Raw genomic sequence first — 24,867 nt, 5'->3', positions numbered from 1 at the left:
AAGAGCTAGTTCCAGGACAGCCTCCAAAGCCAGAGAGAAACCCTGTCTCAAAAAACAAAACCAAAAATTATCATTTATCTTGGGTCTAGTAATATAATTACATACCTTGCCTTCACTGGGGAAACCGGCAGAGTCTGGTTTTGTCTATATAGCAAACAAGCCAGCAAGCTACAAAGTAAGAACTTGTCTAATAAACAAATAAATAACTTCTGAGTACAGTCTCCTTTATTTGAGACTGTGTGGTAACAGCTCAGATGGGCTGGAACCTTCCACACTGCCTCCCTTCAAAGGTGTAAGCTCCTCCCAGCACCCTGGACCTGCTGGGGATATGGATACTCCTGGCCAGTTTGGAAACCCCCAGTTTCCAAAATCCACTCTTCAACACACAGACTAGCCCATCACCAGCTTCCCCGGCTCTCTGGCTCTCCTCTCCTGCCTTCATTTAAGTGACTTACACCAGGCACTCCTGCCCTTTTGCCTCAGCCTGATCCATCCAGGCTTCATGTGTGGCTCTAGCAACATTGCAGCCCAGAACTCCTTGCTAAGCTCCAACCCTGGAGCTAACTGCCCCTGAGGTGTCTTGGAGCTGAGCTAAGAACAGACCCCTCCACCTATGACCCTCTACAGCAGCCAAGAGCCTCCATTTGCCCCAGAATTAAACAGGCTCATGCTTGGTGAGGAGACACGCCCTTGCTTTGGATCCTGTAGTTCATGGTATCTCTGAGCCACAAGTCAAGCAGATCATGAGACCAAGGTCTGGAACTGTCTATATACTTTCAGGATACAGGGTAACAGTGATTCGGGTTCATTCACAACAGACCCAGGACTTGGCTAGTATCACTCGGATATGATTCCCTTTGTCCTGATAGATTTGAAGCCAGGAGGCCACATATGAAGATAGCACACACTGTGCATTCATATCTTATCTGTGAGAACTTTCTTTTGTCCTATGGAAAAAAATAGCATGAATTCACCATGTCCTATTTTCCTTGGTTTGAAGATGAGGGAAGGTACCACAGAAGTCAAGTGCCGTCTGAGGCCATGGTCAATACATGCACTACAGAGTGAACACCCAGGCAGCATGACACTGCCCAAAGCTGACCTGGAGGCTGATGGGAGCAAACTGAGGGACAGGAGAAGCTAGGGAGGAGAAAGGCAGGGCTGCTCTCTGGGTTTGGGGCCTGAGTCAATTAGGCTTGAGTTCAGACCAGCCCTCAGACTTGTCTCTTAAGCAGGTTGGTAAATTGTCTTCTCTAAACCAAGCCATTTGTTTTCTCTGAATTCAGATCTGAGAAGTCCTGACTGAATGACCCATCACCTCAGTGAGGGACATCAGGCCACAAACATCATCCACCTCCTGTCTCACCCTCCAGCTCCCATGCTGCTGCTAACAAAGCCTGCATTCCAGGCTCCAGCTACAGTCACTTTGGCTGGTTTTTGACCATCATGTTCTTGCTGCCTTTTCATTGTCATCTGTTACACCCTCCAATGTGGTCCAGCCCACTAAGGTCCAGATCTCGAGTGAAAGCCTCTAGCCGCCTGACTTACTCCCCTTAGACCCTCCCAGCCCCGCCCCACAGCTGGCTGCTCTGTTCTCTCCACCAGGTGAAGGCTGCTGACAAAGGAAGCTGAGAGCATTCATCTTGAGGCACAACCACCAGGCAGAGAGAGACCTAACTGGGGTTGGCTCAAATCTTTAGAAATCTCAAAGTGCACCCCCAGTGACTCACCTCCTCCAACAAGGCCACACCTCTTCCAACAAGGCCAGGCTTCCTAATCCTTCCCAAAAAGTTCCATCAACTTGGGACCAAGCATTCAAACATGTGAGCTTATGGGGGCCGTTCTCATTCAAACCACCACACTCTCCTCTCTCCTCCTTCTGTGGGAATGGCCAGTGCAGTGGTTTGAATGAGAAGCTCTTAGACTATGGTGGCACAGTTTGAGAGATTTAGGAGGTGTGACCTTGTTGGAGCAAGCATGTTAGGGGCAGGCTCTGAGAGTTTAAAGGCCTTCAAACAGCATTTCCAGTAGGCTCTCTGCTTCTTGCTTGTGGTTTAAGATGTGAGCTATCAACTCTCGGCTTCCGGCTCCAACCATCATGCTAGCTACCTCTTCCAGCCATTATGAACCATAACCCTCTGAAACCCTAAGTCCAAAATAAACTCTTTCTTCTATAAGCTGCCTTGGTCTTGATGTTTTTATCACAACAATAGAAAAATAATAGAGGCAGGGTTGGGAGGAACAGTGTCCCTTGATAATTGCAGTACACAAAACCTTATATAGAAAATATGTAGTATACAAAACAAGCACATTACCCAGTAGGTACTCACACTGACATTGTCACTTCTTTTTCATAGGTGAGGGGACTGTGATTCAGGAAGATTTGTTGACTGGCACTGAGAGCATACATTTACAAAATCCACTTTCACAGCAGAGGTGCCCTGCCCCAGCTCTAGTCAGAGGTTGAATAAAGCCAAACTCTTGATCACAGTGACCACTGGGGGTCAGGAGGCAGCCATGTGTGGGCATTAGAGTCACTCCCAGGCCATATCACACCCACCCTCACAAAATCTTGCTTCTAAACCAGCTGTGGTGGCCCCCATCTATAAACCCCGATGAGCTGAGGGAGGAGGATTACTGTGAGTTCAAGTTCATCCTAGAGCACACAGTGAGTTTCAGATCAGGAGGGGAGTGGAGAAACAAACCAGGAATCCCAAGGGCCAAGTGCTGGAAACAGACCAGACACTCAGAACTGCATTGCTGGATGCTTTAATAGCAAGCCAAGGAAAATGATAGTGCATTGCTAATGGCTGACACGCTCTCCAAAGGCAGACACTAACCAACAGGTCTCAGCAGCAATAGGTTACAATAGGTTGCTGGGTTGTAGGACACTGCTGTCTAGCATCAGGCAGGACAGGAGCTGCACTCGTGTCCATGGGGGCCTGGTGTGCAGAGGACACACTAATGTCTAAGCAGTTGGGGTGTAAAGCCACTTCAGTGTCCAGGGCACACAGCAGTCAGCAAGCAGACTCACTTGTTCCTGGAGCAATGGTCTCCTGGACCCACCCCAGGTGTCAGGGAGCAGCTCAGAGGCAGCATTGATTGCCAGGATCCCAGAGTCAGGAGGCACCACAATCAGGTATCTTCAGTCCATCATCTGCTGCACTAATGGGGTGGGTGGCAGGGGTTTCCTGGTGTGAAGCAGGCGGAGGGAGAGCTTTCCACAGGGCACAGCTTGCTCCAGCATCTGTAAGACATGGTGCCCTATCTTGACTGGAGGGAGTGTGCCGTCAGCTGAGGAGATCAGACAGGGCCCTGTACACAATGAACTCAGACTGATAGGGTAGCACAGGATGCCAGTCACTTGATTGTCCCAGCCTGTGTCGCACAGGCTCAGGCTAACAGAGTGCCCTGAGAGCCAAGGTGCCACTTCTCTGTCCCTGAGACCTGCCCCTAGCCCCTACCTTTTTCTATCCTGAAAGGAGTTGACTGCAGCATCCCCCCTCCTCCCCACCTCCCACCCAGCCTAACAGCCTTAACCATGTTGTACCCATTCCAAACACTGGGCCCAAGGGACATCAAAGACAGGAAGTTCGGTGAAGAAAGCTTTGGCCTACCCCTCCTCTCCTAGCTCTGTCTCCGTCCTGGGTGTAAGCAGACAAGATGATGCTGGAGACACAGTCTTTCCTCACCCCCAGTCGCCACACATCCCTAACACCATAGGGACTTGAACAGATGGCTTAGATCTTTCCTATCCATGTTTACTCTAACAATTCTGAACCCCTCTCCCCCATTCCTCAGGGTCAAGCCAGGAAGGCTGCACCCAGCTGGTAATAGGCTGCCTCCTGGCATCTGAGGACTGTTCTAGGAGCAAAAAGGTATCTGGCACAGCCACTGATGAAGTAGGAACAATAGGAGTCAGTGACAATGAGGCTTAGGGTTCATGTTTTTGACTCAAGCTGAATGCTGCCCATGTGCCTGTAATGGCTTCCTTGTGCCAGGAAGGGAGGCCATGTCTTCTACCAGCATCTCACAGAGTGGTGGAGAAGCAGAGGGAGACAGTTTGGAACCTGGATCCCCACGGTCCAGTTCTGGCTCTGCCACTCTCCTAAGTATGTCACATGCTTGTCTCTTTGAGTTTTACCTTCTCAAAGTTCTCTGAGCTTCCCTGTTTGTCAGTGAAGGGGTTTTTGAGAATTTAAAGACACTCCAGTCTACAGCCATACCACCCTGAACGCGCCCGATCTCATCTCATCTCAGAAGCCAAGCAGGGTCAGGCCTGGTTAGTACTTGGATGGGAGACTGCCTGGGAATACGGGGTGCTGTAGGCTTTGCTGGGTGTTGGTGGTGCATGCCTTTAATCCCAGCACTCGGGAGGCAGAGGCAGGTGGATCTCTGTGAGTTCGAGGCCAGTCTGGTCTACAGAGCGAGTGCCAGGATAGGCTCCAAAGCTACACAGAGAAACCCTGTCTGTGTAAAAACCAAATAGATAGATAGATAGATAGATAGATAGATAGATAGATAGATAGATACCCTCCATTCCACTGAGAGAGAAGTAAAGCACATGTGGAAGACAGCAGAGTGTATCAGGGAGTAGGCTCAGAGGAACCTGGTACAAGAGAAGATCCCTAGTTCCTAAGACCAGGAAAGTGAGTGGGGACAGTTCCTGGACCCTGCCCACTACCCTGATGCCAGGAGTACACACACACACACACACACACACACACACACACACACACACCCCACACTGCCCTGAACTATCCTCTCTTCAGTGCAGTGGGGGAGCTATCTTGGATGTGAGAAATCTGCCACTCTCCAGGCTAGTGTGGCACGCTGTCCAGAACTGGTGCCAAACCCTTAGCTGCTAAGCAAGGATCACACATCGTCGGATTCACAGCTGATTACTGCACCTGCCCACACCCTCTGCCCCCCACCAGGCCACATTCACAGGCACCCTGCACCAGTGCCTTTTTGGCAGCAACTTGAAAGCAGGAGGGGTGAGAGTCACCGAGAAACAGCCTCTCACAGAAGCCCCCGGGAGTCCCCACACACACCGCTGAATATCGATGAGCCAGTGAACCCACCTCCCACCCCCGTTTCATGGCTCAGTCTGAAGTGGCCTTGGACTGGGATTACTTTGTCCTTTGGGCCACCCAGGCCCTTCTCTCCAGATGGTTCCTGTCCTTGGAGAGATGGAGACAGGAGACCCAGACACAGCCCCCACAGCTGGGAATCCTCAGCCCCACTTCTACTTCCTGCAGCATCTGCTCTTGCCAGGAACCTTGCCATCACCACCCCCAACACACAAAACTCCTGGCCCTGAGCTCCGTGAGCAGGGGTCGGGGAGGGGACCTCAGCACACCTCTCTACCAGCAAGGTTTCCCCAAGACCAGGGATACCTCCAGTGGGAGTGAAGAATCTCCTACCTCCCCTCCTCTGCCTTCACCTTGGCTGGCCCCAGCCTGCCCACTCCTGTGCATGGACAAAGGCTTCATGAAGGAGAGAGCAGCAAGCTGAAAGTCAAGGCTCCAGTACAAAGGGTTACGCTAACCCCGCACGCACACTACAAGTTGGAATGGGTCGATGCAGAGGTGGGGAAACATAGGTTCCAGAAAAGCTCCCATCACCAGGCCCCTCCAGCCTCCTCCTTTATGCACATGGGAACACAAAGGCTGTCTGTGCCTAGGGGACAGACAAGGACAGAGAGATGATCAGAGGCACGGGGCACCTCCAGCCCCACCCTGGACTTGCAGCTGTCTGGCTTGGTGAGAGAAGAGGCCATCACTGTGACCACCCCACCCAGCCCCACCCTTACTCTCCCTGTGCCTCAGGGCTCTCACCTGTGCAGGAGACAAGAACTTGTGGGATGGACCTTCCCCCTGTGCTCTGCAGAAATGGGCTCTGGAAGGCACAGAAGCAGCTGATCCTCTCAAGAGAGGCTGACACCTAGGAGTCATTCCCTCCACAGGCACCAGGCTCAGCCTCATGGGATGCCTGCCTTTCCCGAGCCAGTGGTGCTATCAGACCCTGAGCTCGGAGGAGGAGTCCACCACCCAGGAACAGGATCCCACAGAGCACCAGAAGCGACAGCACACCCAGCACTACCGCCTGCACCATCCGTGTCCCCTCCGGTGGCCGGAATGGCAACCCAGACTGGTTACAGCAGCTCAGCCAGGCAGCCTTGGCCACAGCTCCCACCTGTGAGGCGTTCATGCTCCCACCAGCTGCCCAGATGTGCACACTATCCTGACAGCTGAGGCCCTGTGAGATGTATTCAAGGGGCGGGCCTCCCAGGGCTCTACCGCCCCACTCTGCCCAACTCTGTGCAGAATGAGTGAGTGTTCAGGCCCCTCCTAGATAAGCTCTTACAGAGTAGCCTGAAGGTCCTTCTCTGGCAGGCCCGATGCTTAGGCCTAAACAACCACCTTACTAGTCCCATGCCCATAATCTGAAATTTCCAGGTAAACCCAGGAGGCCTGTCCCCAAGGCTGCCCTTCCCCTCAGGGCTTTTCAGCTTTTGATATTCTTAAACAAGCCCCACCCCCAGGTGCTGGTTGAGGTACTGACCACTCTGAGCTTTCTGTGCCTGAACTAGAACACTTCTAGTCCCCAGGGTCAGTCAAATGGGCAGCCTAAAGGGGCAGGCAAGTAGAACACACAGGATTCCTCCTGCCCCCAGGGCAGAAAGAATGGGTAGAACAAGGTACCCAGATGGCAAGGCCCACCTCCACTCTTTTTCTCCTGTCCTCTTGGCCAAGAAGTCCTATTTACCAAGAAGAGAGCATAGACAGAGAGCAAAGAGGGGTATGTGGGAGGATTTAGAGGGAGAAAAGAAGGGGGATTATGTAATTATTATTTCAAAAAATAATTTAAAAAGAGCATAAATATAGCCCACTAACCCCACCTCAGGAGAATCACAATGCTCCAGAAGGATGGGGACATTGCTGTCTTGGAAGAGAGGCCACTGCCAGGGTCGGCAATCCGGATGCAGAGAAGCCTACCCAGGTCTCCTTCAAAGTCCTTGAGAAAATTTTAAGCTCCCTTTTGCCTTTTTCTTTCTTTTTTGTAAGAGTGATCTGTCTGCATGTATGCCTACATGCTAGAAGAAGGCACCAGATCTCACTATAGATGGTTAACTACAGCGTGGGTGCTGGGAATTGAACTCAGGACCTCTGGAAGAACAGCCAGTGCTCTTAATGGCTGAGCCATCTCTCCAAACCCTTAAATTCCCTTTTCAAAAATAAAGTCACTATGGAGAGGCTTGGTGTATAGTTCAGTAGGTAGAGTGCTTGCCTAGCAACTTGCCCGATGGAAAACTTTAGGTTCTAAATTCTAGCATGGCATAAAAGAGGGCGGGGCAGAACCCACCTGCAATCTCAGCATCTGTATATAGAATATAAGAAAGTCAAGGTCAGACTGCATGGTGAGTTTGAGGCCAGCTGGAACTATCTTTGTCACAAAACAAACAACCAAGTCTGGCAGTGGTGTACACGCCTTTATTCCCAGGACTTGAGAGGCAGACACAGCCAGATCTTTCTTTGAGTTCAAGGCCAGCCAGCCTGGTCTACAGAGTGAGATGTAAGACAGCCAAGAGCTCCAAAAACAAAAACAAACAAAGAAAAAACAAAACAGAACGCCTGGTTATGACTTTAATCCCAAGCAGAGACTGGTGGATCTGAGTCTGAGGCCAGCCAGAGCTACAAACTTACAAAATGAGTTCCAGAACAGCCAGGAATGTCTCAGTTATGTAGAAACCTTGTCTCAAACATTGCCCAAAAGGTTACCTCTAGTCAATGCCTTAGAAGAAAATAGGGAGCACCCTGACTGTAGCAACCTGGGAAGCTTGGAAAGATACCTGCTCTAACTCCAATCCTCCAAAAGTGCCCGGAGACTGAGAATACCAGAGCCTGTCAGGAAAACAGCCGGGGCAATGTACATGTGGCCTGGAAAACCCTGCACAGTTCTCTGGTCATCCTAGCTCCCTGCTCCAGGACCATGACTAGGTCCCCAGGCAATTGTAGTGGTCCTCCCTATGGGCAGCTCATTCAGTTGTGCTTAGATCTCTCCAGGGGTAGCCAATAGCATCGAAAAATACAGAGTGAACAGTGGAGACTGGTTACACCTATGTAAGAATGAGTGCCTTCCCAAGCACTGCCCCAACAGTGAGGCAGGCCAACATGGGCAGTGTCACCCGTCTTTCCTTAGACACCCCATGTCAAATGATCTTGTGTATGCTCTGTAATGACAAAATACCCCATTGCCCCATTCATGGGCCAAGTCACGGTCACATCTGGTTGGGTAACACCTACATATGTGAATGTCTAACAGAGCACAAGCTCCATCAGTTTTAACCTGTCTTTAACTGCATCAATTCACTCTTCTCTGTTTGGAATAATGCCTTCAACATACATGTGTGTCCTCATGAGAATGTCAGGAAGTATTTGTTCATGTTTCAGAGCAGGACACAGGCCAAAGACAGCTAAGCCAAACTCACATCTCAACTTTATTTGCCACCCTCATGGTAGTTCTGCATTGTGTAGAAAGAGAACCCCACCAGGGGAGGTGTGGAGAGGCTACACCCAGAACAGAACCACTGCAAAGGTGGCAGGGTCACCAGAGGCCGGTAACCACAAAACAAGGACACCAGGAGCTTCTCTTCAAGTCTCATCAAGGGTCCAGGGCAGATTCTAGAGCTCCAAGATCCCCGCATCAGACTCCCAGAGCCATCATGGAGTGACCCATGTAGGCCTCTAGCAAGGCCTACAGGGCAAGGGTGTCTTTGATGAGCCTGCGCATGGTGGTGGTGACTGAGGTGCCCAGGGCATCCGTGATCTGAAAGGAAATCTTGTAGAGGTAGGGCTGCACGTCCCGCAGGCCCGTGTCAAACACGTTGTCCACCTCTGACTGCGTGGGCATCTTGGGCAGGTACTCGTGCCGGCTCATCACCTCCACAATGTTGATGATCTTCTCACAGAGCTTCTCACCCACCTTCTCTCGGCAGATCTGCCGCTCCTGCTCTGTGGCCAGGGCTACCACGTGCACCTTGACTGTCCACACCTCCCAAGGGATGCACTCGTCTGAAAAAGGCCAGCGAGACTTTTTCTTCTGGTAGAATTCCAAGGACATCTGGCCTAGCCCATCACCACCTGAATTTCGCAGTGCATCCTGGGGAAGACAAAACAGATGAGCAGGCCATGGCCTTGGAAGGGTCTTATCCCACCATGGGGAATTCATTTTCACTTCTAACCACCCTATCTTTTAAACATGGCAGGGAAGGAGACCTATAGAAGGTCAAGGACTTGTGTGAGGTAACATAAATTACCGCTAGCCTAAAACTGGTTCAAGCAAACTAACACCCTTCTCCTTGCCCAGCTTTTTTGTTTGTTTGTTTTCCCTTTTTGAGACAGGGTTCCTCTGTAGCTTTGGAGGCTGTCCTGGAACTGGCTCAGTAGACCAGGTTGGCCTGGAATTCACAGAGATCCGCCTGTCTCTGCCTCCTAAGTGCTGGAACTAAAGGCATGTGCCACCACCACCCAGCTCCAGCTTTAAGAAGTGGTGCTGTATCAAATGTGGGCTGAGGTGCAGATGCATGTGCACACTCACACATAACAAATTATTGTGTTATAAGCAGGGGCCATGTTGTGGGTTGAATGAGAAGGTCCCCACAGGCTATTTTTTTGTATATTTGAATACTTGATCCCTAGTTGGTAAAACTGTTGGGGTTTGAGTTACAGTGATGTGAGGATATAAGGAATTTGTGACATGGATATGGAGATATCTGATATTGTATTTCTCAAGAAGGGAATCTGGAATGCCAGCAAACGTGAGAAAGACCATGGAATGCCTGTGGTCTTCCTTGGTTTCTAGAAAATAGGGCAAAGCCTGCTCCCATGCCTCAGACATTTATATGACCTTGAAGATGCTAGCCTGATGCCTCTCTGTTAAACTGTAAAATAGTAACTCTGTTATCAAGGGTTACACAAAACCAGGCGTTGGTGGCGCACGCCTTTAATCCCAGCACTTGGGAGGCAGAGGCAGGCAGATCTCTTGTGAGTTCGAGGCCAGCCTGGTTTCCAGAGCGAGTGCCAGGATAGGCTCCAAAGCTACACAGAGAAACCCTGTCTCAAAAAAAACCAAAAAAAAAAAAAGGTTTACACAAGAAACCCAACATTGATAAACAAAAAACAAAAAATAATGTTGAGACTATGAAACACCATGGAGACTCCTGAAGTTTAACTAAACACATATTGCATTATGATATGGCCAAAAGCCTATGGGACCAGGGAGTTAAATATGGTGGTTTGAATCAAACTTATAAATGTTACTATTTGGTCCACAGTTGGTAGAACTGTTGGGAAAGACTAGGAAGTGTGGCCTTGCTGGAAGGAAGTGGTTTACCACTAGGGGCAGGCTTTGAGGTTTCAAAAGCCTCGTCTCTGTCTTGTGCTTGTGGATCCAAGACACAAGTTTTAGGGTTTTTTTGTTTTTTGGCTTTTCAAGACAGAGTTAAAGATAAAGACCAGACACAGACAGGCATCTTGTCATCTTTAGAGAGCTCTCAGTTCCATGCTGCAAAACTGGAGTCTCTCCTTTATTCAGCATCTTCCTTGCTGCTTTCTAACCATTTTTCCCTGACCCTGAGACCTGCACATCTTAAAGCGTGACTAAGAAACCTCACACCTCACCCTGCCTAAGCTTACAAGGAAAGTGAAGGAGTGTGAATGCTGTAGCCTCGGACAGCTTCCACCTGACTATGCAAACCCTGCAATACACACAGTGCCTAGGACTCAGTCTGACCTATGGACAGACTCAGGGGACAAAGAAATGGAGGGAGGGAGAAAGGCAAGGAAGAGAAAGGGTTTCCCTTCAGTACTCTGAAACTAGACTTCTCAATCAAGACAAAGATAACAATCACATTGCCAGTCAGGAGGGGAGAAGGGCAATTCAGGAGAAATAAAAGACAACATATTACAAGTTGTCTCTCATATGCAAAATCTAGATTAAATATGTGCACACACATACATGTGTGACATGAAAGGAGGGCTATTTAGGGAGAAAGGAGACCATCAAGAAAGGGATGGGTACAGTGACACACATGCATGAAGACGTCATGATGAAACCCAGTATTTTATATACTATCTAAAAAAAACATTAAAAATCCAATGCCGTTTCATCACTGGAGTGGGGTGACCAATATGAACAGCCTGGTGTGTCCCTTACCCCTTTCTCCCTGCCTACACAAGTATACACAAGCACAGGTCACAATGCCCAAAGGGACTTCACATTTGGAGAGAAGTCACTCAGCGAAGCACTCTCCCTCTTAAGAGTTTCCCAGGGGGCAAAGGCCCAAACTACGTGAGGAAGAAACAAAAGAGAGAGCCGTCACAAACAGCTGTGGAGCCAGGGAAGTCAAGCCCATGGGAGCAGTGACCACCTCCTAGGGACCTCACTGCTTAAGCTGAGGGGCTGAAGTAGTTTAGCTTGCCCTTCCCAGCACCCTCCCAGACACACAGAGCTTACCTCCCCCACAGGAACTCTCAACACATCTGCTCTTTTGAGCATTGAACAACTGACTCCTGCTCTTTGGAAGGGCAAGCTGGTTGGCCACACAGCCAGGGTGGAGGGGTACACATTTCAAGTCCACTTGCCATTGGCTGGGCCACTCACCTACCTTGAATTCCCCAACAACCTTGCGCAAGGCTCGGTCCAGCTCGTCAGAGGAGACACGCACATATGTGAAGTCAATGAAGTCACAGTCAACATCCTGGATGCCCACGGTGCCGATGGAGTAAGTCCCCTCTTTCTTGTAGTGAAACTTGCCCGTGCTGCGGTGTAGGAGCACTGTGTGCAGCACAGCCAGCATGGCCTCCTCCACCTGCCGTCCCTCCACCGACACTTCCAGCACTTCCGATCGACAGTTCATCCTGCAGCCAGCACCGGAGCAAAGGCAAAAGACAGGAAGCTTCACCCCACCTAGGGGGCAGCCTGCAAGAACGGGGTCAGATCATCTAGAAGGTCCTGTCCACTTCCTGCTCAACTGGGCTCAGCCTGCCTCTGCTGGCCCTTCTGTGTTCTGGCAGCACATTTTATGAGAAACCCACAGACCATTGGAACCAGGAAGGGGCAAGACTCAAAGTCCCCAGGCCAACTACCAGGTGATGTGAGACATGATTCCATTTGTAGCACTCAGTCCAGCAGTGCAGCCAAGAGCCACTGTGCCACCTCAGGCAGGTAGAGTCGACAAAAGCACAGGGGGCTCTGCCCTTGAAGCTGCAGGTGCAACAAAAGCCAGCAAAGGGAACTGTATGATGGCAAGAACATGAGTTGGGAGCACAGAGAAAAAAGCACAAGTCAGTTTTCTGGGACCTTAATGGCCAGGTTAAAACATCTGGACTCTGTCCCAAGGGCAACAAAGTCACTGAACCCATGTGTCAACATGGAATCTCTACATCAGAAAGTCAGCTCTTTACACCTTTTGGGGGGGGGGATCACAAACCACTTTGACAAGTCCTTGAGAAGCTGTAAAGTCTGGGCTTTAGAACCCAAATAATGTACACACTCCAAATCTACATATCTCCAGAGTTATCAAGACTCAAATGTAAAATATATATATAATACAGAAAGGTTGGGCAGCAAGATTAGCCAGAAGTAGAACTAGAAATGGGGCAGTGAAATATGGTATGTGAAAAATATTCGTGTCCAATAGTCCTGGAGTTCAATACCAAAGAGCAGCACTTCTATTTCATTTTTATATTTTAAGCTGGGAGTAGTGGCACACACCTTTAACCCATCACTCAGGAGGCAGAGGCAGGTGGATCTCTGTGAATTCAATAAGAGCCTAGACTACACAGTGAGTTCCGGAACAAAATAGACCCTGTCTTTAAAACCACACACACACGCACACACACACACACACACACACACACACACACACACACACACACACAGAGAGAGAGAGAGAGACAAAGAGACAGACAGACAGACAGACAGACAGACAGACAGACAGACAGACAGACAAGGCTTATTTCCCAAACTGGCCGGTAACTCCTGGACCCCAATGACCTTCCTGCCTCCATACAGGGTGAGCCTGGCTCTCCTACTTCTTCCTGTGTGCAAAGTTTTGGATCTGTTTGGTTTGGGTTTTGTTTTGTCTTTTTGTTTTTGTTTTTGATTTTTTCCCAAAGAGACAGGATTTCTCTCTCTAGCCCAGGCTGTTCTAGAACTCAGAGATCCGCCTGCCTCTGCCTCCTGATCCTGGGATTAAAGGCGTGTGCCACCACCACCTGGCAATCTTTAGGTATTTTGTGACAGAAACATAGAAGCTAACACTCTCAAACCCTAATCAAATCATTCAGCCTCTCTGAACCTCAGTTTTCCACCTATAATCTGGGATTCAGCAAAGTCTTAAGATAATACATGTAAAACAGTCCTACAGGATAAAAACAAGAACTCAAATGCCAGGCGTCCAGGATTAGATTCCACAACTGTGCCCTAAGAGCTGTGCAAGCTGCTTAACACTTACCCCAAGTATAAGACAATAGAAAGGCAAGACTGGGGATGTAGTTCAGTGGTTGAGCTCTTGTCTGGCATGTGTAAGGTGCTCTAACAGTACCCATGAAAAAAGGAGCTAGTAATAAGAAAGCAATACCACCTAGACTGAAAGATTTAAACGTGTATACCACCCAAAACTGGGTCTGGCGGGTGGCACACATTCCCTAAGCATTAGCTGGTAACATTCATTATTATATTGTTATTAGCTGTCAACCATGCAACGATACACTAGGGTGGGGGTTGGAAAAAGAACCTAGAAGGCAGAAGCTGGAAAGATAGGCCATCGTTTAAGAGCACTGACTGCTCTTTCCAAAGGAACTTTGTTCAATTCCCAGCACCCACAGGATGGCTCACAACCATCTGTAGCTCCAGTCCTAGAGGATCCAACAAGGTCCTCTGTGAGTACTGCACATACACGGTGCAGTCATCCAGGCAGGCAAAATACCCATACATGTAAAAATACTAAATACTTAGAAAAAAACTCAGAAGGTAAACAAATATATGAGCCCACAGGGAATGTAAGCAGTTACATTTCTAAGAAGTGTACTCTGCTTGCCAGTTTCTTGGTGACTTCTCACCACCTCGAAGGAAGACCATCTCATTTTTAGATTCTTCTACAGGGCAATAGTTAAATTTTTTCTTCTACCAAAGGAATCTACGCTTCAGGTTTCAATCCATTGGCTTTAGTTTTGCTATCTGCTTTGTTAGTGTGTTTTAGCAGGGGTTTTGTTTTTTATTTTTGACACAGGTCTTCTTCTGATCCAGGCTTGCCTCCAAATCATGACAATCTTCTGCCTTAACTTCCCAAGTGCTGGGCTTTGTCTCCTGCTCTTAAATAGTAGTACTCTACTCTGGACACAAGGCAACAGTGTGTGGACCGATCTGCCATCAGGCGGGCTCCCCCTCTCACCTGGCCATCAGCTCAGGCATAACTGTACCATCCAATGAGACACTTCCTATGAGAAAGGAACTATATCCTATTCGTCCCTATAAAGCGGCTCCTCTTAACAGCTCAATGCATCCTGACCCAGAATGCCAGGTTCTACCCAGGGTTGTTTTCTCTTGGATCAAGGATGCGACGGCTCTCTTACTCACTATATTTCTCTTGTTTGCCTCCATCATGCAATTCTCCACCTAGAGCTTCCCACCTGGTCCAGCCCTTTCTTCCATTCCTCCCTATAACCAGCAACTTCCCTCGTTTTCAGCATTACTCCAGGACCCACCCTTCCTTCCAACTCCAGTGAGCTCACAAGGGGACTACCTTTCCCTCTGGTTCCCCTAAAGATCACGCTGAAGTTCTGCTGACACGCCAATCCCCACCCTGCGTATATGGACTACAGCAGGTGTCACTCAGCTTCGGGTCCCCCTTCTTCGGATGCTCCTCCCACAGGGCCGCTCCAACCCTCACGCGAACGCCGTGTGTTCGGGGACAGACTAAAAGCAAAAACAGGCTATTGGGTTCCGTACCGAGAATTCGGGCCGGGCGTCAGGGTCGCCGCCCGCCAACTCGCGCCGTCTCGGTCTCGGGGCAGCAGCGCAGACGACCAAGACTGGGGCTCGGACACCGGTCCCGAGCAAACAGGACAGCCAACACAGGTCCTTGCTGCCGGCGCCTCCTCCGCCAGAGCGGCTCGCAGACCGGAAGTTTTCCGCGGTCGGAGGGAGGAACCGGAAGGAACCATTCGTGCCTTTGGTGGATGCTGGCCCGGCTCAGCTCGACCCAGCCCTACACCGCTGCGTACTTAGCGTCGGGAAGCTCTCACGAGCCACAGAAGCTCTCATGATGCTCCATCACTTAAGTGCTAGTTTTTTCTTGATTTCCTTTCGGGCCATTAGACTCGGTGAGAAGAATAACCCCCTCCTTTGGACGAGTCCATTCACTCCTACCAGCGACAACGTTGTTTGGACTGGGACAACTCACTTCCGCCATCGAGACAAGAGGGAAAGAAGGGACGGGTGAACTCTCCGCTGCCTCTGGTGGCCGAGCTGAGTCATCGGCGGAGAGCTCTCCCCTGCGACCAAGGCGTGATCCCCGGCGGGTGTGACAGCCCTAAAACAACAGGGATCCCAAGACCCCTTAACATTTGAGGGGCTCCCTGGAGATGAGCGCACGCCGGTGTGCTGCTGCACGAGGCCGATGGGTAGCCGAATTTGTGCTGGCCCAAAGTGCGTAACAGTCAGGCTCACTGGACTTAGACCCACAAGAAGATTTCGAAAAAGGAACTTAATCTCCCTAAGTTATCTTCATACAGAAGAACCCCCGGTGCCAAGCAGGTGACAGTCTTGTCTTTAACGATTACGCAGTTGCTTCTCCGACATCACCCATCCTTTTTGAATCCCTTCACAAACGGGGAGCTTCTGTGAGGGATCCCAAGAGAGATCTTTGTGATCTTTAAGGTGTTCAGTGAATGCAAATTAAGTGTTCCTACTGTATAATTTCTCGGAGCGTGTTTAGTTGTCTTCGTGGTTGGTTGGTAAACCAGAGCCTACAGGGTTTGGTCAGTTGCTGTTGGCTCCTAGAGAGAGTGCGTGTCCCCAACTTCCAACAGGGGGCACTCCTGAGTTGTTTAACGTGAGGCTGAAGATGGGTTTCCAAACACATTTCATCTCCCGACGCAAGTGAATGTCTTGTATCTAGCTATCCTACAGGGTGAATGAGAAATTGACAATGAGAGAAGTTAAGTCACTTACTTAGATCACTGACTAAATAGCAGACCTGGTTCAAACTGGTGCATTTTACCAATACAGACGATCACCTGTTCAGCAGAGCCCTCCACACACACTACCTTTCTCTAATACTAACTAGGGAGGAATGTGGCAAATTTAGTACAGCACCTGCTGTCTAGTAGTGCCTTGATTTATAGTATCTTTTCCACCTTTCCACCATGTCAATTTTAAGTCGCAGGATACTGCCAAATTTGGAATCTAAAATGCATCAAGGATTATTCTATTAATAAATCAGGATCAATCAATAGACTTCTGAGGGTTAGAACCAGGTGTGTGTGTGTGTGTGTGTGTGTGTGTGTGTGTGTGTGTGTGTGTGTGTGTGTTGGGAACTGAACCTAGGGCCTTGTATTTCCTAGGTGAATTCTCTACCACTAAGCCAGAACTTGATCCCACCCTCTGTCTCAAGCTCTTTGCTGGCACTGCCCTTACCATTCAGCCTTGGTAACCGTCATGTCAGATCTTCAAAGGCACTGACTGCAGTGCTGACTGATTTACAACTGGACCTTTTGAGTGAGATAAAACTCCCCTGGCCAGCCCCAGTTTACAGATCATGAAACTGGGGCTCTGTGGTGTGCAGTGGTTTACTGCTATGGTTCATTGTATATGTCAACTTCAACCTGAATGGAACACACCCAGACATTTGCCAGATAGGCAGTGAAGGTGTTTCTGTTGAGAGTAACGCTTGAGGGCATTCTTTACTGCTTTAGGGCTGGGACATCTGCCCTTTCTTGAGTCTCCGAGTCCCCAGACTGCAGCACTCAGACTCAGACTGAACCTTCTGCTCTCCCAGCTTTCCCATTGCTGCCATCAGCTCTTGGTCCCTCTTTGTAATGCTCTAAACTATTCCCTGTAATAAACATCCATCCCGCCAGGCGGTGGTGGCACACACCTTTAATCCCAGCACTTGGGAGCCAGAGGCAGGTGGATCTCTGTGAGTTTGAGGCCAGCCTGGTCTATGGAGCAAGTTGCAGGACAGGCTCCAAAGCTACCTGTCTTGAAAATCAAAATAAAATAAAATAAAAAATAAACATCCATCCCTCACATCTATCACCTCCCCCGTGTGTGTGTGGCTGTGTTCTTGTAGTCTATAGCTCCTTTTTCTTCTCTCTACTGATGTTTTTGATCACCTTGTTGCTGCTGTTGTTTCATTGTTGTTTTTATTGTTGCTATTGCATTGTTGATTTTTAGAGAGCCTCATTCCAAGGCTGGCTTGTGATTCTTGACACCCCCCCCACCTGAAATGACAGGCCTGTAGCATGCCTGTATTCTTCACTTCACTCTTCTCCCTGCTCTACAAGCCACCCTCTCTGTTGAGCTTTTGCTGCCTGTCATTGAGGCTGGATCCTTTCACCTCTCTGGTTTCCCATGCTGGCCAAGCCTTGCCTCCTCAGACCTCCCTAACCTCTTTCAGAGCACCCAAACCTTGAGTCCCATCCTTGTCTGAATATTCCAGTCTTAGCCAAAAAGAATAGTGTGTGTGGCATGAATTCTCCAATCCTACACCTTGACCCCTATGATCAAAATACAATTGTTTAGTCAGGCCTGGTAGCTCATGATTGTAATTCTAGCTGGTCAAATCCAACCTGGTATATAGAGTGAGTTCAGGGCCAGTCTGGGCAACTAGAGAGACTTGTCTCAAAATTGGTATAATAATAAAATCTGGGGAGATGGCTTGATGGTTAAGAGCACTTGCTGCTCTTTTGGAGGATCCAGGTTCAATTCTCAGCACCCACATGGAAGTTTACAACTCCAGGTCCTGAGGATCCAGTGCCCTCTTCTGGCCTCCCAGGGTACTAGGTACCAGCACGCACATGTGCACACACACAAACATATATACATACAACATACATACATACATACATACATACATACATACATGCAGGCAAAAACAATTATATGCCTAAAATAAAAAAAATAAATATTTAAAAGTATAATAAAAAGAGTTCTGGGAATATATAGCTTAGTGGTAGAGCATTTATCCAGGATCAGACCCATGTGATATCAATTAACAAATTCTAGCTCCTGAGAGTTCCAAGGCTTAGAACAAAGATGAGCCAGGAGATACATGTGTCCAAGAAGCCTCAAGAAATGGTCTGAGACCTGGAGAGATAACTCAGTGGCTAAAAACACTTGTTCTTGCAGAGGACTTGGGTTTGATTCCCAGAACCCACATGACAGATACAGTTCAGGAGGATCTGGTACCCTCTTCTGACATGCAGATGGTACAAGACATACATGTAAGCCAAACACTCATACACATAAAATGAAATAAATAAGTCTTTAAAATTAAAGAAAAGCCAGTGGTGGTAGCACATGCCTTTAATCCCAGCACTTTGGATGAAGGGGCAAGCAGATCTTTGTGAGTTTCAGGACAGGTTCCAAAGCTATACAGAGAAACGCTGCCTCAAAAAAAAATTAAAAGAAAAAGAAATGGTCTGTAAGAAATGATGGCAGATTCTATGGGGCCAGAAAGAGTGAGGAGAGCAGCTACTGCTGTCATCCTAAGAAGACACTGGGGGCCTGAAAAGTAAAGGGACACATTCAGAGGAGAGGGAACTAGGCCTGGTAATGCAGGCCTGTAATCCCAGCCCTTGGGAGCCTGAGGCACAAAGATCAAAAATTCACATCCAGCCTGGGCTACAGAGTAAGTTTGGGGCCAGCCTGGATTACATGATAAGAAAGACTATCTCAAGATAAAACAGACAAGAAAGCCACCAGTGTTAAGAGAAGTAGCAAGTCCCATTCTCAGAAAGGTGGGAAGGGACTAGACACCGTAAGAAAAGCCAGACCACTGCAGAGAACATAGGACAGCAGATGGGTAGGAAGGGGAGGGTGTCAGGAAGCTGTGGAGCGTCAGGGTTTTCTGGAGAAGGAGAAGAGGCTGGCAGGGAGGGCTTACTGAAGGTTGAGAGTGGAGCTCTGAGGCAGCACAGGCAGGGACAGAGGCAGCAGACTTCTCAGCAAGAGTGCTGTGTCCCAGCAGTCAGGCAGCAGGCCATGACTAGGGTGCTATCAGCCATGAATCCAGCAAAGGCCCAAGGAGGGACCTTGAAGACCAACCCAAGTCCTTGGAAGCAGGCAGCTGGCGTTGCCTGATGAATGTGGCCTTAGATGGCCCCACCTCATCCTGGGGTGTACCCAGGGGGAGAGCTAAGCCCTGAAGCTGGCCCCGAAGGCCACTCCAGCTGCTGCAGAGCTGACCCCAGTGGCGTCATGGGGCGTGACTCAAGCCCCAGCAACAACAATGAATTGGACTGACGTCAGGCTGGGGGCTCCTGACGGTGGCCAGCCTTGCTGGATAGCCAGAACCCTGTCTGCTGACCCTCTATCTAGGCCATGAGGGAGCAAAGAAGACCAGATGTCCCTTTCTGACAAGGGTCCCTTGGGATCAAAAGCAAGGGTTCCTCCACCTCCCACCTCCAGCCTCTGTGGCTGAGGAAGTGGCTGAGCAGAGGAGAAAGTAGAAAAGACAGTAGAGAAAGTAGCAAGGATTGTGACAGATCAGACTCCTGGCTCCAAATTTCCAGCCTTCCCAGGCTGGATGTTCATGGATCTCAGAACTTTTAGGGGTTTGCCCTTCTTGTGTTTCAAGTGCTGTGCGGTTCATTCCCTGTAAAGGCCTGTATGTCTGGCCAACTTGTGGTTGTGAGTGGGGCTTTATTTCTGTGTGTCTGTCCCTCGGGTGAGAGATTCCTCCAGAGAAAGCTATGCATATCTATCATTCCTGGGGAAGGAGTTTATGTGATCACCCTGGCATCACTCTGATTAGGGTCGGGGTCTGTATCTCTCCCTGGGGACAGTTTCTCTGGCCCTGATTTCATGCTAGATACTGACTGACTTTATGGTATTCCAGCTCCCTGACACCCTGGGAAAGGGTCCAGCTTCCCTGCTTGGTTACCCCGAGGCTGGTCTCCTGGATAGGGGCCCCAACTGGGAAAGCAAGGCCAGTCAGCACCAAGTCTGCCTGGCTAGCAGCTGGGCACTGCTTCCTGCTAACACAGCATGTACCAACCAGGACAGGCCCCCCCCCAACACCCTCCCTTAAGTGGCTCAGCTGCCACCCACAACCCCCACGGCCACTGAGAGCCTGATTTATGGTCCTGAGTGGAGGCTAGATAATTGCCAGTGTCTGGGTCAGACCTTGAAGAGACCTCAAGTGGCCCCCCAGCTTGCCAGATTCAGGGCCCAGCAGCACAAGAGGGGAGCCAAAGTGGTGAGGAAGATGAGCTGGCAAGAGCCTAGAGGAGGCAGACACAAGGCAGAGGTCAAGGCCAAGGACTCCTGGAGCCCCTGGAATGCAGGGCCAGCCTTGAGTCCAGCGACAGCAAAGAGGCTTTTTCCTTCACCTGGCTCTGAAGTTTCAAGCTCCTGCTAGGTAGCCACCTGAGGCCCTCACCAAATAGTCCCTCAAACTTGGGGCTATGGAAGGGCATTGGCAGAAGTCTGCAAGCCTATGTCTAGCGCGGAGCTAGAGGCAGCCTGAGGCTATACACAGGTTCCTCTGAAGGAAAAAAGCTGCTAGCTGAGCTATGGGGCGGTAGGAACAAGCCTAGACATACCTGGGAATCAAGTAGGCAGATGTTCACCTATCGTTTCTACGCTTAGAGGAGATCCATTGGTCCTGGTGTCTCTAAAGTCAGAAACTTGTTGAGAAGGAACCAGGCTTATGCAGATCTTGAAGCTAATGACCTCTAGAATCCTTGGCTCGACTCTCATATGAGGCCATTCAGAACCACTCTTGGCCAGGGCACAACCGACCTGCCTCATTTGCCTGCTCACTACCCAGGACCTCAAAGTGGCCTCCCACCTCACAAGCCCTCTCATGCTTCCCTCTCCAGCACTGAGCCATGAAGCACAGTATGCTGGGTAAGAGTGGATCCTGTAAACAGCACAACTCAACAACAGCATAGTGACTTTCAGAAGTTCCTCATCTCCTCGAGGCTGACCTCCACCACCTCCCTCCATAATGGAGACCGGGTGGCCAGAGACCAGATGTGAGGCGATCCTCATCCACCCCAGATCTGAAGAGAAAATGAGGTGCTGCTGTGCCCACCTCAGAACCCACCCTTCCCAAGACACAGTCACCTCAGGCCTGGAGAGGGGACAGGGCCTCTGGGCACTAGGCCCAGCGTGGGTGGGGGGCAGTAGGGAGGCAGGTTTCCTGGGTCTCCCATGAGGACAAACAGCAGGCTTTGAGGCCTTGGAAAATCCCGCCCGGGATTCCAGGCCCTGCCAGCGTCACTGCCTTTTGACTATTGTCCCCATCGGAAACGGGCCCAGCCCCCGACCAGCAGGGACAGAGCCGCCATTGTGAGGCCCCAATAGGCTCAATGCCCCCTTGTTCGCCCTCTCAGCCCCTAGCAAGACTTGGAGGCCAGTTCTTCCAGTTGCTGGTGGAAAGAAAGAGCCTGCCTCCAGGCTCCAGCCTTCGGGTGGGGCAGGGCAGGAGTAGCCCCCACCCTGTGCCCCAAGTGCCAGAGTCCTGGAAAGGAATTGCTGTCACTGGAGAACTCTTATTTGCAAAGCATGGGCTGGGCAGCCTAGTGGTCAAGAAACTGCACACACCCAGCACAGCCACTTACAAACCCTGGGGAAATCACTTCCTTCCTCGGAAGAAAATCAACCTCTTCAGTAAAATACAGTGGTTAATGAGTGCTGGCCTATAATCCCAGCACTCAGGACAATGAAGCAGGAGAATTGCTGTGAGTACAAGGTCAGCCTGAGCTACACTGTGAAACTGTCTCAAAACAGACAGAAAAGCAGGTCACGGTGGCTCCTGGCTGTAAGGCAGTGGAGGCAAAAGGATGGGGAAGTCTTGATCGTCTTCATCTGCCTCCACCTCCTTCCAGGGAAAAGGATCCAGCTGGTGGAGGACAAAACAGGCCGCAGCTCTCAACAGGCTAGCTCAAAGTCCTCTAAGAACCAAGATTCTCCTTTGCCCCACCACACATAGCATGGAAGTATCAATTCTTTTGCCTTTTTCACGGGCTACCCTGTCTTTCTTTACATTTATTGGTACTAACGGTACAAGGAAAATGAGAGAAAACTAGTCTGGCCATCAGCTACTACCATTTTGCTCCCAACCACATCATTGAAGAAATGGAGAAAATGAGGGTGAAGATGAGTGGAGGAAGTGGCTTTTTTATTTTATTTTATTTTATTTTGTTTTTTTTTTTTTTTTTGGTTTTTTTGAGATAGGGTTTCTCTGCGTAGCTTTGGAGCTTGTCCTAGAACCCTCTTTGTAGACCAGGCTGGCCTCAAACTCACAGAGATCCTCCTGCCTCTACCTCCCGAAAGCTGAGATTAAAGGCATGCACCACCACCACCTGACAAGGAAGAGGCTTTCTTAACAGCAAAGAGCAGAGACAGGCGCTAGGGTTGCTGATGGAACTCACTTGGGCCTAGTGTCCCAGGTACATGCTTGGGCGTCTGCAGCACCAAGGGGGAATCAATCCACCATGCTAGGCATGGGCTTCCCATGGACCTTTCTCAGGCCTGAGGCTGAAATGCATTCCCAGATCTCAAGTAAGGGTGCACAGGCAGGGATCCTTAGGGAGTCGAGTGGAGTTACAGCCTGGGAGGAGCTCTCACTTCTTCCTGACTCTAGAGCAGACCATTTTGCCCTCCCTGATCCAGCTCCCCACATCAAGAGGCCATGGAGATGTTGCCTTGTGTTTTGGGCCAGGGGTGATGAGGAATGGCTGTGCTGTGAGGGCCCTGCCTTCAGGGCTCCTGTGAAATTCTGGAAATGAATTGATACTAAGCACAGTGAAGGTGGCCAGGCCCTGGCTCTTGCTGGCCTGCCACAAGCCTTAGGTTGCTGTCAGTTTAGATTCATGGTTCTCTAGTCATCTTCTCCACCTCTCCTCCAGTTCTAAGTATCAAACCCAGGACCTTACACATCTGGGACAAACATTCCTTCACTGATTCACAGCTTCAGGGCCGGAACCTGCTTCTGAGCCAGCTAATTGAGACGCTGATGAGCACAGAGGCCAGAGAACATTTTTGTAGCACACGGGCACAGGTAGTTACTTAAGAACAATCTTCCTGCCAAGAATCCAAGCGCTGCCAGCTGCATGGACCCTGCCACCAGGATTGGCAGAGGTAACACTAAGGATGGAGATTAAACAGAATTTACATTAGCACCAGCTGCCATAATTCCTAGGCTCACAAACACCCATCAAAACACTCCTCCAACCCTGAAAATGCTGAGGCCTGTTCCTCCTGTTTTTACAAAGAGTACAAACCAAAAAAATCAGAGCTTAGTGGTAAGTGTGCTTGCTGAGTGTGAGGCCCCCAGCATCACCCCTTCCACTCCATCATCCCCAAATTTAAAAGGACTGGTGAGATGACTTAGGTGATGAAAGCACTACTGCAGGGGCTGGAAAGATGGGTCAGTGGTTAAGAACACTGGCTGCTCTTCCAGGGGACCTGGGGTCAATTCCAGCACCCATGTGGCAGCTCACAGAGCACAGCTGTAGCTCAGTTTCAGGGGACCTGATACCCTCACAAGGACATAAAGCAAGCAAAACACCAATGCTCTTAAGTGGTGGTGGTACACGCCTTTAATCCCAGCACTCGGGAGGCAGAGGTAGGCGGATATCTGTGAGTTCGAGACCACCCTGGTCTACAAGAGCTAGTTCCAGGACAGCCTCCAAAGCCATAGAGAAACCCTGTCTCAAAAAACCTATATTATATATATATATATATATATATATATAGAGAGAGAGAGAGAGAGAGAGCACTTTCCCCAAGCTGGGACTCACTTGGTAGAAGAGACCCAACTCCTGTAACTTGTTTCCTGACTTACACACACACACACACACACACACACACACACACACACACACGAGCGCCCACGTGTGTTAACACAAACAGCAATATTTTTTGTTTTTTTCAAGACAGAGTTTCTCTGCGTAGCTCTGGCTGTCCTGGAACTCTCTCTGTGGACCAGGCTGGCATCGAACTCACAGAGATCCACCTGCCAGGTGCCGGTGGTGCATTCATTCCTTTAATCCCAGCACTCAGGAGGCAGAGGCAGGAAGATCTCTGTGAGTTCAAGGTCAGCCTGGTCTACAGAGAGTTCCAGGATGGCCAGGGCTACACAGGGGAACCTGTCTTAACACTCTCCAACCCTAAATCATCAATTATCTTTTATCCTGGGGTCAGAATCCTAAGAGACAGACCTGAGACCTGAGGCTAGATCTATGCCTGCTACTCTAATCCCCGAGACAGTTGCCATCCACTGTGGGCCCATCAGTCAGCAGTAACCAGAAACTTCCCACGTTAGGGACTAGTTCCAGATGCAGGTAGAAGGTGCACCTCTATAATCCCAACACTTAGGAAGTGAGGTAGAAGGATGGACAGCTCGGAGCCAACTGAGCTACATAGCAAGTCTATAGCATCTGCGCTGCATAGTGAGATGTATTTGCGTAGGAGAGGAAAGCTAGTCCCCATGCTTTGCTTAATGCCATGAAGCAGGCTTCATCATGACCTGCCACCTACAAGTGAGTAACTGAGGCGTACCAGTGGCGCTTTTGCCTTGGCTAATGTAATTACAGCAGACTGTGCAGTGACGTCAGAGAAAGA

The 24,867-nt window shown here is 49.7% G+C and overlaps 2 protein-coding genes and 1 pseudogene across 2 annotated transcripts; 1 reads left to right on the top strand and 2 right to left on the bottom strand.

The window, feature by feature from the left end:
* The first annotated feature begins 4,212 nt into the window (after positions 1–4,212).
* LOC113831557 lies at positions 4,213–4,331 on the top strand (annotated as a pseudogene).
* Positions 4,332–5,946: 1,615 nt separating this feature from the next.
* On the bottom strand, positions 5,947–6,756 carry Smim41 (small integral membrane protein 41). The gene has a single exon (XM_035438824.1). It carries the CDS (start codon positions 6,211–6,213, stop codon positions 5,947–5,949), a length of 267 nt encoding a protein of 88 aa, XP_035294715.1. The 5' UTR covers positions 6,214–6,756.
* Positions 6,757–8,480: 1,724 nt separating this feature from the next.
* Positions 8,481–15,171, bottom strand: Atg101 (autophagy related 101). Its single transcript, XM_027396633.2, has 3 exons — positions 15,019–15,171; positions 11,672–11,985; positions 8,481–9,165 (listed from the first exon to the last, which is right to left on the bottom strand). Exons 2-3 carry the CDS (start codon positions 11,921–11,923, stop codon positions 8,761–8,763), a joined length of 657 nt encoding a protein of 218 aa, XP_027252434.1. The 5' UTR covers positions 11,924–11,985; positions 15,019–15,171; the 3' UTR covers positions 8,481–8,760.
* Positions 15,172–24,867: the final 9,696 nt, after the last annotated feature.

This window comes from Cricetulus griseus, chromosome 2 (genome assembly GCF_003668045.3).
Source record: "Cricetulus griseus strain 17A/GY chromosome 2, alternate assembly CriGri-PICRH-1.0, whole genome shotgun sequence".
NCBI classification, from domain to species: domain Eukaryota; kingdom Metazoa; phylum Chordata; class Mammalia; order Rodentia; family Cricetidae; genus Cricetulus; species Cricetulus griseus.
This window is presented reverse-complemented; position numbering and strand designations above follow the sequence as displayed.

Bases quoted from the DNA above. Each gene is read 5' to 3' on its own strand.
- Smim41 (XM_035438824.1), bottom strand. From the start codon at position 6,213: ATGAACGCCTCACAGGTGGGAGCTGTGGCCAAGGCTGCCTGGCTGAGC.
- Atg101 (XM_027396633.2), bottom strand. From the start codon at position 11,923: ATGAACTGTCGATCGGAAGTGCTGGAAGTGTCGGTGGAGGGACGGCAG. The intron at 9,166-11,671 runs GTAGGTGAGTGG...TGTCTTCCCCAG, and splicing joins AGGTTGTTGGGGAATTCAAG to GATGCACTGCGAAATTCAGG.